The following is a 15,068-nucleotide window of genomic DNA, read 5'->3' on the forward strand; positions in this document are numbered from 1 at the left end:
TTAATCCTACCAATCCATAGAGATACTTGGGACATTAAATCAATTCTGCTGCCATGCAATGCTAGATAGAAACAAACGGGTAGGTTTGTGGCTAGACTAAGGCTTTGCAGGAAAATGCCATAGTGAAGAATTTTAGGCTTTCCTTGGTTTTGTTGTTATTTTTATGGTCACATTTTTATCCTTTGGTTCAAACACTTAGGAGGCCTGCAGTACCTGTTAAATAAAGGTGACCAGAAACAATGAGATTTTTTTACCTTGGTAATCCCTGTCTTAGATCCCTCTTGAGGTAGTAATCAGTTTCTGGACATGAAATTCTAATGATAGAGGCTTTTTTAGTTTTACCTTTATTTTAAACTATGTCTAAAACAAGAGTCACTGGATTATACAGCATTTGTGATGCTCTATTATCTTCTATCACTAAACACAGAGTGTGCATTTAGATGACGGCTTTGCAATCAGTGCGTGCTGATCCCTTACCTTTATAGGAGATGACTGGATGCTCGGCTCTCTGGCACTGAGTCGTACCCTGGGCCTCTGGGCGGGCGAGTCTCCACAGCCCCAGGCTTGAGAACAGCCATGCTATAACACAGGTTCCCTTCATGGTGGGCAAGGGGCCTCTGACTCTGGGCACGTGTCTTCTAAACAGAAGCTCTTCTTCTCCTCATGTGTGGAAAGTGCCTAAAACACACAAAAGAGAAGAATCAGATGACCGTGAGTTCGTTTTCTGGTGGGTGGTCTTCTGGTAAAACTTCCTCACTAACTTTAAGGTTACACTTTGTGGAGACAGAGGAGAGCTTGGAGGGCTTAGAGCAGCATATTTTTCTAGGTCATATCCCAGGCCGTGTGTGTGCATGAATGCATGCGTGAGTGCATGTATCTCAATACAGACCTCTCATTCTCCCAATAATTGCATGACATAGCCCATTTGTTTTAAACGAGAAATGCTCAAGCTTAAGCTGTACTGTCATCACACTCACTCCTAAGGAATGTAGATTAATAGTTGGGATTGGCTGGATTTCCCTTGGTCACCTGTCCTAACCCCTTGCGCAAACACAGGTCTATATGTGGAAGCCCTACAAATACCTGCCCATCCCTTTTTAACATTTAAAATATTTAGTTTTAAGAAGGCCACGGCCATTGTCTTTTACTAATAAATTGATGAATATTATGCTACTCAACTTTAAAAAATCATCACGATTTGCTAAATTCTGTATTTAGTGATGCAGGATAACCTTTTAAAATTCTAGATAATCTGCCTGCAAATATCTGGCTAGAGATCAAGTGTGAATCAAATAAAATCTATATTGAGCACCTACTGGGTGAAATAAAAGTACTATGCTGGGAAACTTTAAAGATTATGAACAATTTAAATGATTAACAAGCATTAAAGTAATATAGGCCTGTAAAAATAACTATAATCCAAGCTGTTAGCAAACCTCAAAAAGAACAGGAGTGCTGTGGGAGTCAAGGGAGAGTACGACTGCTACAGAGAAGGATCTATGATGGGTCCATAGATGGGCTCAAATATGAGTGTAATGCTGGAGGATAGAGAGGATTTCAACAGATGGAGGTTTCTGGAAGGACATTCCGTCCCCAGGGAAGAGGATGAAAAGGCACATTGGAGAGGCAAGAGGAAGAGGTATGCAACATGTTTTAGGAATGGTGTGCTATACTCGATCTAGGAAATTTAAAGGGAAGTACTGGGAAGAGCTTACAGACTAGGTTAAGATTTGGAAGGCAAACTACACTAAGGTGTGAGGACTTTATTTTCAGGCAACAAGCTACCATAGTACATTAATGTTAGAAGATCTTATTAATAAGACCATTATCACAATAGTGTACCTAGGAAACTAGGCAGATGAGAGCATAGAAATGGAGAAGTCAATTTGAAGCCATTACAATTGCTAAGAAGAGAAATAAATGAAGCAGTGACTTTGGGGGTTTCAATGTGAATCAAAAGGCAAACACAGTACACAATAACTGTGGGTAATGGAAACTACGGCAAATTAGAGATGGCCACAGATTCGGACATTCCTCCCATTGAGAGCTGGATCTATGTTCCCCACCTGGAATCTGGGTTGGCTCAGTGACTGCTCTGCTCATTTTAATACAACAGAGGTCATGTTGTGCTAGTTTCCAAGCCCAGGCCCTAAAAGCCTGGCAGTTGCTACATCCTGTAGCTTAGAACACATTCTTTAAGACACTGAGACACTAGGTCAGAAGTCCAAATACCCTGAGATGGCCATGCTAGAGAGAACACATTTAGGTGCTCTAGTTGATGGGTCACACATAAGCCCAACTCTCCAGCCATGAGTAAAGCTGAACCCCATTGAGTAATTTCAGTAGATACTATGAGAGCAAAAGAATCTCTCAGTTGAGCACTGCCCAAATTCCTGACCCCACAAATGCAAAATATAATAAAAGAGTGGTTGTTATAATCTGCTAAATTTGGGGAATACAGAGCAAAGAGACACAGATGGACTTAAGATAGACAATGTAAGTGACTTCAAGGATAGTGATGCCATTCATTTTAATAGGATAATCAGCAGATGGATTTTGTTTAGATGAGATTAGAATCATTTTGTGTGTATGTGTGTGTGTGTGCACATTAAGTTTAAGACACCTGGCCAGGCATGGTGGCTCATGCCTGTAATCCCAGCACTTTGGGAGGCTGAGGCAGGTGGATCACCTGAGGTCAGGAGTTCGAGACCAACCTGGGAAATATAATGAGATTTTGTCTCTACAAAAAATAAAAATAAAAATTAGCCAGGTTTAGTAGTGTGTGTCTGTAGTCTTAGCTACTTGGGTGGCTGAAGCAGCAGGATTGCATTAGCCCAGAAGCTCAAGTCTGCAGAGAGTTAAGAATGTGCCACTGGACTCCTGCCTAGGCAACAGAGGAAGACTTTGTCTCTGAATAATAATAAATAAATAAATAAATACATACATAAATACATAAAAGAGAGAGGAACTAGAAGAAAATCCAGAGAAAACTGAGGTGAAAAGCTATTAGGGTCCCAGCAAAGAAAGTGAAAGAAAGGAAAGAGGCCTTCTTTAAAAAGGAGTGCTTACCACCTGAACAAATGGTGAGATTTCAAGATAAAGAAAACATGGATTTGAGGGTGTATCAAATTTCACAGTCTGTATTTTTTGAGTCAAACAAATGGGGAGGAAGGAAAAGACATGATAATTGAAATTTTGAAATTGAAGAGTAGAAAAATTAAGGGTTAATTTCATAGAAGTTGGCTCAATATGAATAAACTTGACCAGAAACCTGAAGGTCCAGCTGAGTTTAGAGTCTCTCATTCACTCAATATTTACTGACAACTGCATACCCAGCTCTATGCATGTATGAATTTGCAAAGGAACCAAGAAGCATGAGGTAAGGCCTATTGCATCGATAAGCAGCAACCATGGAGTTGATATAAGGAAGCCAAGTACAGAGTCACCAGGACCAAGAACTTTAGAGCAGGCAGAAGGTTGGGGTCCTTAAGAATGGAAGGAATTCTACAACATTTCCATTGACCAAAACATTCAGGTTGGGCAGAGAAACAGGTAATGGGACTGCAAATCAAGACAAGGGAAGAGTATAGCTTCTATAGGAACAAGAGACGCTGAGCATGAAGGTGGGGATGGGCTAGGGAGGAAAACGGAGAGCCAGAGGCTCATCTGTCCGCCAGCCCACAATCCCTGCCCAAGCACAGAGCACTGTAATGGACAATGGATGAGCAAATGCTCATTGTCCATGGGTTATAACATTAAAACTATGAGTTTCACTTTTGAAAAGGAGTTACAGTGTGCAAAACTGGAGTCTGCTTTAGAACTCCAGTCCAAAGGTAGCAAGATGAAGTAGCCTATCTTTTCTGAGCCTCCTGATCTGAGACTTAAGATATGAAATTTTATCAAATGATGTATTTCAAAATAAAATAGCATTTGTTAGAGGTGCTTTAGATGTGATTTCATTCTGTTAAAAGCAAGGAGGTTTGGGGCACACATATCGGTTCAGGTAAATTATCACAGTCCCACATCAAAACAGATCAGCAATGATAAAGATAAAATGGGAAGGATGATGAAGTGGCAATCAATCCTCAATACATGCTAGCTCTGCAGTAAGCATGGTGCCAAACACTCACACCCATGCCTGGCACCCAACACCCACCCAGAGCCATATCACTGATGAGTCCACTCTCACAGAGCAGCAAGCCATCATGGAGATGGGTTGGAGCACTGCCCTGTCATTATCTCCAAGAATGAGTACAAATCAACTAGGGACTAAGAGCACATTCTTTTCTTACACATAGTTTTTCAACGTGCACATCTAAGTCAGCATAGATTCCCCTTCTGCTACCGATGAAGGGCATCATCCAGACCTGCTTGTGACCGAAACTGTCCTTTATTTACAATATGCCCTCCACTCTGATCTTAAGAGATTTGACACTAGAAGCCCTAACATCTTTGCCACCTGAATGAAAGGAAGAGAAAAATAACACAAGTGTCTGAAATGCTCTTTCCTTGGGATTTGGAAAGCGACAATTAGAGAAGAGGGGAAATGACACATATAGAGAACGAGCAGCTAAAATGGAACACGTAGTTTGAGGGTGATGAGCTGAAATGACATGTTTGTCATGTTAGGAAAGAACATTTAATGAGAACAGGTAATTTTTTGAGGTTTATAATTTTCAGACTACAACATATTACCTTTTTTCTTAAACTAAAGGTACTGTAAACTGTCATTACAGTAAGGTGACAGGAAAGGGCATTCATAGTCTCCATGCAGAGACGTGGGCTTTTTTAAGCAACTTACCATGGAACGCTAACTCTTTGAAGAGGCTTTTACTCTAAATAGACTCAGCTCTAAATAGCAGGTCCCTCCTTCCTGGACTCAGCAGGTCCATCTTCCACTGAATCATGGAGCTCTTGCCTCTCAGTGGTGTAGGAGGAACACATTTATACCAGGGCTCTTAGTGCTCAAGCTTAGCACTATTGATATTTTAGTCATAATTCCATGTTCTGGGCTATTCTATGAATTTAGCAGCATCCCTGGCCTGTACCTACTAGAGCCAGTAACACCCCCATCCCACCACCAACTTTGCACCAACCAAAATTGTCTCCAGACAATGCCAAATTGCACCTGGTTGAGAACCTCTGCTATAGATAGATAGATAGATAGGCAGACAGATGCGTACATACATCCGCATATGCATACATACATAGATAACTTCCCTCTTTGGAAGTTAAACAAGCTGCCATGAATTGAAAGATTATTCAAAATATGCTTATATAAAACACCAAACTAAATTTTGTGCTGAGTCATTCAGGCAAAATTTCAAAATATATGAAATTCCTTTTAATTATAACTATGTGCTACATTTGGGAAATACATTATGAAGGAATTTTCAAAGGATCAAAGTTCTATCATCATTCAACCAACTCTAGAAAAATAAAAATATATTACATGAGTTAATATGAAACAAATGAATTTGCCAATATGAAGATTTATTCTAGAAAGCCAATTTGGGAGACAACATATAAGCATTTTTGGTGCATCTACTTCAAAACCCCTGAAACCCCTAAACTTCCTTTTATTTTCCAGATGTAGGAGAATATCTCTATGAGCTCGATCTAAATAAGTACAACTCTGTATAGAAGTGTTTGTGCAATAAATAACATTTCTCATTCACTCCCACGCTACAACTGAAACTGAATAGGCTTTGAGGACAGAAAATAACTGCTCCTTTTAGGAAAAAAAATTGCTGTCAGATAAAAAAGAAATCAAAGGAATAAAAGCTTCCATGAGGCGTTTTGCTTAGGGAACAGTGTCTAACCAGTTATTAGTAAAAACAGATCCAACATAAGCTTAACGTACTTTTCACAGGAGGCTGGGTTTCTTCTGAGCTATAGGCCTATCATAAAGATGGATATAGCCTAATCTGTTGGTATAGTCCAGAGAGTCCACAAACCCCTCCTGGGCCCATCCCCTACTTGATGGCATTAGAGACTTGCTTTGGCAAGAGGACAAAGGAGTCAGGTGAGTGAGCTGACCCAGTGAGGTGGCCTCAGAGATGTCTCAGGAAGTCCTGCCCCATGCATGCCACAGCAGGACAATCCTTAGTACCAAAAGGCTGAAGTGATTGCTGCATGTGTGTCTCTTAATTAGGAACAGTTACAGATCGTTATAATGTAAAAAACAAAACATCCAGGATTTGCAGAAGAAGGAGTTGGAACGTGCTTTTTTTTGAGACAGAGTCCAGTCTAGTTCTGTTGCCGAGGCTGGAGTGCAACGGCATGATCTCGGCTCACTGCAACCTCCACCTCCCGGGTTCAAGCAATTCTCCTGCCTCAGCCTCCTGAGTAGCTGGGATTACAGGCACATACCACCACACCCGGCTAATTTTTGTGTTTTTCGTAAAGACAGGGTTTCACCATGTTGGTCAGGCTAGTCTTGAACTCATGACCTCGTGATCCGCCCGCCTCAGCCTCCCAAAGTGCTGGGATTACAGGCATGAGCCACCACGCCCGGCTGGAACGTGCTTTTCAAATGTTTGTTTTTGCATTTGTTCTTTCCATTTCTCAGCCCTGTTTTAGGGGATCAGATGAACTGCTCTCGCAGAAACTAGAGTCGCCTTCCAGACTGAATGCAGCAGAACTACTAAAGAATCATTCCAGCAAACAAACCAACCCCGAAGCCATGACCTACACACACTAACAGAGCCAAAGATGGGGTCCAGTGCATGATTGTCAGCTGCTGCCCAGTAAATAGTCCTGCATATTGAAAAACTCATGATTCAGCTTCTGCCTTTCAAAAAAAATCATGCTTTTAGAGGAATAGCTGAGAATTAGCTCCTTCTTAATCTGTCTCCACTACTCACACTGCAAGACCTTCCCTGTGGTCCCTCTCGCCTCGCCAGGGTCCTCAGAGGCAGCCTTGCACACTCAGTAGTTACATCTGCACCCTTGCTGATGTCATGAGCCCCTCATTTGCCCAGTCCTCCCACTGCTCCTGGTGCAGACTGTCTTCCATGGTCACACCATGGCAGCTGACACCAGCCACAGCGGCAGCTCCTTTCCAGAAACCCAGATGGGACATTAGAGTGCCTGCCACACCACTGCTTCCACGTGAAAGGTTGCCTTGGAGAGACCCAGACCTTTTGTGTTTCTAAGTCTTGATTAAGTTTTGCTTCTCTCTTCTATTGTAAACAATCTACACATAGTTCCAATGCCAAGTGTATGTGCTCCAACATGCTGAATTGGCTGCCTGAATGAACCTGAGAAAACAGAGCTAGTGTCCTATGGACCATTTATAATCCACCCATCCCCTGCCACTGAGTGAGCCCATTGTGAGGTGGCTTAGGCCCTTGGTATGTCTGAGACAAGAAATGAGTCAAGGACTCCCAGAATTTGGAAGGTGAACGAGGAAAGATAAATCATCTAGTCTGTCTTCCCTCTTTGTAGCTGAGAAGGCCATGGAGAGAGATTAAACAGTGCATGTGAGATCAAAGGTGCAGTGACAGGCCACATCAAGATGGGTCCTGCTACCTTCTGGCTGCTTATAGTCTACAGCCCGAGCTCCCTGCTCAAGCTTCTAAAACCACACACTTATGGCCACAAGATCACATGACCTGAATCACCCCCAGACCAGGAGTAGAGTCTTGTCTCTAGTGAATATAATCAGGGATGAACCTAAGGCATGAAAACGGGCAGTGTCTTCGGGGTATCCTTAATCCATATTAATCCAGCCATAATGAAGGATTTCTTCTGTGGACAAGGTACAGCTTTCCAAGATAGGAGCGAGGATGAAGAGGACGGTAGCCCCACTACTCTCAGATCACAGCTCAGAGTAGTCAAACAAAGAAAAATCTCTTTTCATATTTATGAAATAGAAGTAGGAATAGAAGCAAAGTGGTCAGAAACAAAGAAGGAAGACATCCTCCTGAATAGGGGAATATAGAAACTGTGATCTTTAAAGAGGTTCAAGTAGAGTGTTCAATGAAACAGGAATAAACAATCCAGGAGAATCAAAGCCCCTGGTGTGTTTAGGCCTAGAAGGAATGTATTAAATGAATCTATGCTCTTTTCTTGCTGTTGTATCAGATATTCTAGGTACAGTGCAGGAAATGGAATTAAATGAAGAATCAATAAAACAATAAACTTAAGTTAATGCAATGTTCAAGTAAATAGATTCTTCTAATCTTTTTCAAAAACAATAACTGAACATTTTATTATTTGGAAAATACAGTGAAATTAAAGGTTTCTTCTTATTACATTGAGCCCATAAGGGGAATTAGGATGTTCAACAAATATATCACATCTCTTCAATTTTTATAGTGCACTTTTAAAGAAACAAGATCTTTTTTATATTATTTTAACCCATGTGTCTTGATTGCCAAGTTTCAGCTGAAAGAAGTTTGTCATAAATGAATTAGGGAAACATCTTTAGGAATGTGTTACCGAAACACGGACCACCCTTAACTCCAGAAACACTACTCACTGCCACCTTCAGGTAATTGAAGAAGGTGGCTTTGTTACCCACAGATTTTCATCATATCTGAACTCAGAGGAGATGGAATTTTATGGCTATATAAAAGGACCTCATGACAGAAAATGGAAAAAAAGCAAACATTAAACTATTTTATACATTTCAATAATGGTTCGGCTCCAGTGACCTTCTTTTATATCTCTCTTCAAAGGGAATTCTTATTACACTTTTGTCTTCTTCCCCTTGTTTAGCTCCAGATCGCCTGGAGGAACGATAAAAATAAATGAAGTCCATTAGATAAAATTATTATTTACACAAAGGCAATATTAATTTTATCTGTCAGCAGGTTTTAAAACTAAGTGAAAGTTCATTCAATCTACTTCTGTGTCAGCTAAACCAACAAAAGCCCTTTCTAAGAAAAAAAAAAAGAAAAAGAAAAAAGTACTTAAATAATGGGCTTTCAAGGCAATGTAACTACCTCGGCAATTTCTAAAGAATTTACCTAGAGATGTTTCCTCAGGGCAGAAAATTCATGTGGACACACTAAAATATTCCAGTTATAGGCCAGGCGCGGTGGCTCACGCCTGTAATCCCTGCACTTTGGGAGGCCGAGGCGGGCGGATCATGAGGTCAGGAGAACCAGACCATCCTGGCTAACACAGTGAAACCCCGTCTCTACTAAAAATACAAAAAAGTAGCCGGGCGTGGTAGCGGGCCCCTGTAGTCCCAGCTACTCTGGAGGCTGAGGCAGGAGAATGGCATGAACCTGGGAGGTGGAGCTTGCCGTGAGCTAAGATCGCGCCACTGCACTCCAGCCTGGGTGACAGAGCGAGACTCCGTTTCCAAAAAAAAAAAGAAAGAAAGACAGAAAAAAAAGAATGGAGCACCATTTTCTCTCTCGTCCACTGCAAGATGGGGAGTCTATGCCAACACAGAAAAGCAACGCTACCACGGTGGGAAGAAAAGACGATACCCTTCTACTGTCATCAGTCTGGTCAACATCACTGATTACCTCCTGCTTGTGAACTCCAGGAAGCTTATGTAACTAGATATCTCCATGGCCTTTGTGACCACTGACCTTTCCTTGAATATCTTCTGACATCCTGTCTTCCCTGGATTCTGTAAATCCCCAATCTCTTTGCATTTATTTCACATCTAGCATTCTCCTCGAATGAAAGTACACTCCAGCCTCTTCTGAATGTTCATTGTTTTCTCCATCTACACATTTTCAGAGGCCCTTTTCTTCAAACCCATGTGATTTCTCATGGTCTCTAAAAACTGGTGACTCTCAAACCTAGACCCTCTCCCCAACCTCTGTATATAATCTAGACTCATACATCAAAATAGGGGTCTTTACATAAAAAAGCCAGTGTAACTGCTCTAAAGCAGGCCTCGTTATCTGTCTTCATCAGCTATCTCCCTTGTGTCGACTTCCTCTCATAGCTAACTACACCTCACTCAGACAGCCAACTCAGAGCTCAAGGGACACCCACCATTCCCTCCTCCTCCATCTTCCCAAAACTCACTCCTCATTTTGTGAGTGTCTTGACAATCCTTCCCTTACCCACATTTAGAACCCATGCCCTCCTCTGGAATCCATGCCCTCCTCTCTGTCCTGACCAACTTCCTGTATTTCTTACCTCTGCAATTTCAGCCATTTTGTTGTTGTTGTTGAGTTTCCTTGCTGCTAATCCCAACCCGTAAGCATCACCTCTATGGAGCTTTCTATGAATTTTTTCCCACTTTTCTCTCATCCCTATCTGGCCCCACTGTACGTTGATTCTTATTCCTATTACAGCCTTTATCATCCCGAACTACAATTACCTGTGTATCTGCCTCCTTCTAAAACAAGGCTGTTAGAAACTCAGTCTCCAGACAGTACTGGACATAGTGCAGACAAACAATCAACACCTGAGAAGTGGATTGATGGAGAAAAAGAATGCAAATCCACATGTGCCTCTCTACCTTACCTCTGTACCTCTTTACAATATTAGCACCTCCATTAAAATGCTATCCAAGTTCCCTTTTCTTCTATGACTCTGCCATTCATTGTCACAGATGTTTTATCCCTCTTTTAAAATTCTCTTAACATCTGGTCCAAATATAAAGATTCCCATGGCTTTGAAAAATGTCCTTTCTAAATGTCATAATTTTCCAATTAATGGTCAAAGGGATGAAGGGATTACTATAGCCAGACAGACTTAAAAAAAGGGGGGTCCCCTGGGCCTGGAAACATGAAAGCAGACGGAAGATATAACCAAATGTATGAACCCTGAGGGGGTCAGATAAGTTATTCCAGCACAGATAATTCACTGGAACCACTTGAAATGTCAAAGGACAAAAAAGGAGGATATTATAATTCACAGCAGAAAGAAACTTACTGAATTAATAATTTTAGGTTAAGAAATACAAATACCTTAAAATATTATCAGATAAATTTACAGTAAATAGACTGCTAATACGCTTAGATAAACTAAACTATTTAGCGGAAAGGCCTCTGATGCGACGTTTTCAGATTTTAGTCAGGAATAACACGGTGTATATCTGATGAAGCCTTTTAAATCCGATGGACTAGACATGTCAATGCCGATATGTTCGAGTTAATTAGAGTTTGTCACAATCTTTGGTCTCAAAAAAAAAGAAGTCAGACCTCTAGAGCACTAATCACCACTTTTGGTGCGTATATTAAAAATAAAAATAAGAAATACATCCTAAAAGAAAAATTACCAAGACATATCATATAAAAATCAAATATTTCACTAACTAGACAATAAAAAAGATGCAAAAAATGCAAAGTAGGTTATGTACACTACTCAAACATCTTTTACAGGTTTCCTGAAATAGACTTGTAAGATAAGTGTTCTCATTCCTTTGCCATTTTGCAGATGTCGAGACAGGACTCAAGGAGGTCCCATTTCCAAATGGAAGAAGTAAAATTTTAACAGGTAAGTCCCTGGCCCTAAAACCCAGGGTCATCTTGCTGTCCCCTCACTTCTGCAAAGATTGTCTATTGACTAAGGATTAGGAGCCATGCTAGACACACAGATCATCCAGCTGAAGAAATAAGCTGATGATTTATTCCTACCAACTAACTTCTTGTCGGGCCTGAAAATGTGTTTTCTTAGGGATTAAAATTTCACTAAGTAACTAGCTGCAGCATCATTCACTGACCCTGGGACCAGAGACCTCACTGACCAGGATTTAATCCAGCAAATGCCACAATGGCTTTGTCCATGTCATGTGCCCTCCTCTGTCCGCCATCTACACACCCTCCCTTGAGGCAGGGGCAGAGGGGCTAGGTGGGCTCATTCAGTCCCATGACTTAAATAACATTTATCAGCTGGTGAATATAAGTGTACATATCACCTTCAACCTGTGCCTGAAACTGCAACTTCCATCTGCCTCTTCATCTCTACCGGAGACAAAGAACTGCCTCCAAACTAACCGGGATCAAGCAAACCACTGGTGGTCCCCCTTCCCCAGTCTGCTTCTTGGCTGAGTCTTTGCCATCACAGCTGGAGTCATTTTGGATTGCTCTAATTCCCCCACACAACACTCTAAACCATAAGCAAATCCCATCACTACTTCCTCAAAAAATGTATACTGCACCCCTGTCCCCTTCTCTCCCATCTGCTACTGCAATCCCACCTCAAGCACCTTCCTCTCTCACCTGGACTTAGCAGAAGCTATTCTAATTTGCCTTGGTGTTTTTCATTCATGTCCGTCAAAAGTCCATTTTCTGTGTTGCATCCAGATAAATCTTTGTAAAGAGCTCATCTGATTAAGTAATTTTTCCCTGTTCAAAAATTTCCAATAGATCTCTTTGCAACCTCCCTAAATGCAAGATCCTGACCCCCACCAACAAACCCTCCTCCATGGCCACCTCTTTATTTCTACATGATCTCTAACCTTCCTGTTCCCTGTGCTCCCACCACACACATGCACACACACATATGCACATGCACGCATGTGCATGGAACTGCTTTCTGGTCTTGAAACCCACCAAGCTCATCACCTTGCAGATGGCGCTTGCTGGCCCTTAGATCCTAGATCTTTTTCTAGATTCTCCCAAGGTTCCTTCTCACTATTCAGGTTTCACTAAAAGGTCACCTCTCCAGGAAAGCCTCCCTGGCCAGGCAGGCTAAAGTACCTCCCTTTTACTCCACTATTAGATTCCATTATTATTTTGTCTTCTTCACATCACTTAAAACTACTTAAAATTGCTTGACTGATATATTTTTGAGTTTGGGGATTTTTTTACATCCTATTATATGAAATTGATTTAAAGGATCTATAATTTTCACAGCTTCTCCTTTTAATGTGCTGTATATATATCAAAATAACATGTACATCTTAGGTATATACAAGTAAATAAATAAATAAATAAAAATATTTCATAGGCAAACAGATACAGGTATATTCAGTACCTTCAAAGGAGGTAAACTGAGGTGGGGAAGCTTCAGTAATGGGACAGAATAAAATATATTGGCGAGCTCAATGACAGCAAAATAGTTTCCAGAGGCCTTTGTCCTCAGTCATTTCAGTGATATTGGATATGTATGCTTGCATGGGAGGAATAACAGGACTTAGATTATGATAGTCAGTTGATGTCCTTGTGTGAGTCCTGTTTAACCCACTGGAATACAAGTAACTGGAGGACAGATTTTATTTTGTTCTCTCACTATCCCCAGGGCCTAGGACACAGTATGACCCATAGAAATATTATCTACTGATTGACTAGGTAGTGGAAAGGCCAGAAACCAAGATAGTCATTGTCCAAGTGATGGATAAACTCATTATGAAGGCCAAGATACCTTCTACTAAATAAAGGCAATGAATCATCCACTTTATTTTGGCCATTGAGTAGTGCTTATGGCAAGTTTCAGGAGTGCTGCTATGGAAAAGTACAAGTTAGTTCACAGTCAGCCTACTAGGTGAAACTTAGGAATACAAAGTCAATACAGAATTAGCTTCCCCTAAAGCATCTAATGATTAGCACATAATGCGATGCTATAAAATCTCACATGCTGTGAACATACGGTATCTCATCCTTCAGTTCATTAGCCTGAAATGTGGAGAGGTCATGGGGGACATTACAATAAAGGTCTCCATGGTGGAAAAGTAACCCCCAAGTGTCTTCACTTCTGAATTTCAAAATATTAAAACCTATGTGATGGGGAATATGTTAATGAAAATACAAAAATGATCCCATCCTAAATATAAAGCCAGAAAAATGAATGACGGATTGCATCCATTTGGCAAGTAGTTCCTAAATACTGAAGGGGTTAAATACTGTTGCTGGATGCCTGATTGTCTCCTTTTTCAGTCCAAAAGAGTGAGAACCATCTACGGTGTTCCTCAGCCTACAAAGTCCCAGCTATCCTCCCTGCCTCCAATGCTAGTCTAGGAGAGGCAGCCTTGCATAGATATTAGGAGCACAGACTCTGGATCCAGATCACCTGGGTTCAAATCTTCGCTCCACCACTAACCTTATGCTTCAGTTCCCATGCCCTGTAATATGGAGATAAAAACCATAGCTTAAAATTATATGAGTTAATTTAAAAGAACTTAGACCACTTACTGGCAATTAGGAAGCACTAAAAAATTTTGACAATTATAAACAAATAAAGGCTATTTAATAAAAAGAAAAATGCTTTATAAATCTTGTAGGAAAGATACGTCTAACAACCAAATCAGTGTCTTCCTAAAAAAAGACAATAAAATCAGTTCAGTGTTTAATAAGAACTGTGCGAATGGGCTGCCTCAACCTTAGGAAAATTCAACATCTTCCCAAGAAATCTATAAAAGAATGCTCATAGCAGCATTGTTCATAATAGCAAAAAATTAGAAATAATACAGGTGTCCATTGAGAGAATGCAAATTTTCATGGTCTCTTATATCACAGTGAAAATGGATGGACAACAGCTATATGCAACATAAATATTAGAAATAAGAACATTGAGAGAAAAAATAATAATATAGTAAATCAATATTTATCACCAATAAAAAAACAAGCACAATTAAACAATATTTTGAATTCGATAAAACTAAATGTGCAAGGAAAAGTAAAAGGAAGCTTCCCAGTAGTGCTACTGCGAATATGAATAAGCGTGGTATGAACAACAGAGGTATTCCCCAGGATCAAGCCCCCAATAGAATGAGGTCACCCACAGTCCTTCTTAGGCCCCACACTTTCCCACTTCCACCCTTCTGCCTGGAACACACTCCCCCATGTCCACTTTAGAACCTTATCCATTCTCTGAGGTCCAAATCAAACACCAGGTCCCCCAAGAGTGGTAACCATTTACCGTGTGAGAAGCAAGGAAGCCTCCAGGAAGCCTGCTCAGGACACACCATTGCCTCCATGGCCCTCAGCAGGCCCTGCCATGGAGTCTGGCTTCCTGTGATGTGGGATATGGTGTCCCTGCTGTACATTAAAGCCACAAGACCAGAGCCTGGCCTGCTTGTTACTGTGGCCACTCACTGCCCACCAAAGTTCCTTGCACATAGAAAGTACCTAATATTTATGGAATGAACATATCAACCAACCGAGCAATAACAAGTCATGGAAATAAGCACCAGGTTGATCTGGGAG

At 41.0% G+C, this 15,068-nt stretch overlaps 1 protein-coding gene across 9 annotated transcripts in view; it reads right to left on the reverse strand.

The window, feature by feature from the left end:
- SEMA5A (semaphorin 5A) overlaps positions 1–15,068 on the reverse strand; it is a 516,352-nt gene that overhangs the window by 348,845 nt on the left and 152,439 nt on the right. For 5 of the 9 annotated variants that reach the window (XM_063724052.1, XM_063724054.1, XM_024247254.3 and 2 more), the window contains one exon: positions 478–678. In XM_063724052.1, coding sequence (XP_063580122.1) covers positions 478–601 — 124 coding nt within the window. In that variant the 5' untranslated portion in view covers positions 602–678. Of the gene's footprint in view, positions 1–477; positions 679–8,632; positions 8,736–15,068 lie in introns of those variants that run through there. The other 4 variants (XM_063724051.1, XM_024247257.3, XM_063724053.1 and 1 more) reach the window with 2 other exon arrangements.

Source organism: Pongo abelii, chromosome 4 (genome assembly GCF_028885655.2).
Source record: "Pongo abelii isolate AG06213 chromosome 4, NHGRI_mPonAbe1-v2.0_pri, whole genome shotgun sequence".
NCBI classification, from domain to species: Eukaryota; Metazoa; Chordata; class Mammalia; order Primates; family Hominidae; genus Pongo; species Pongo abelii.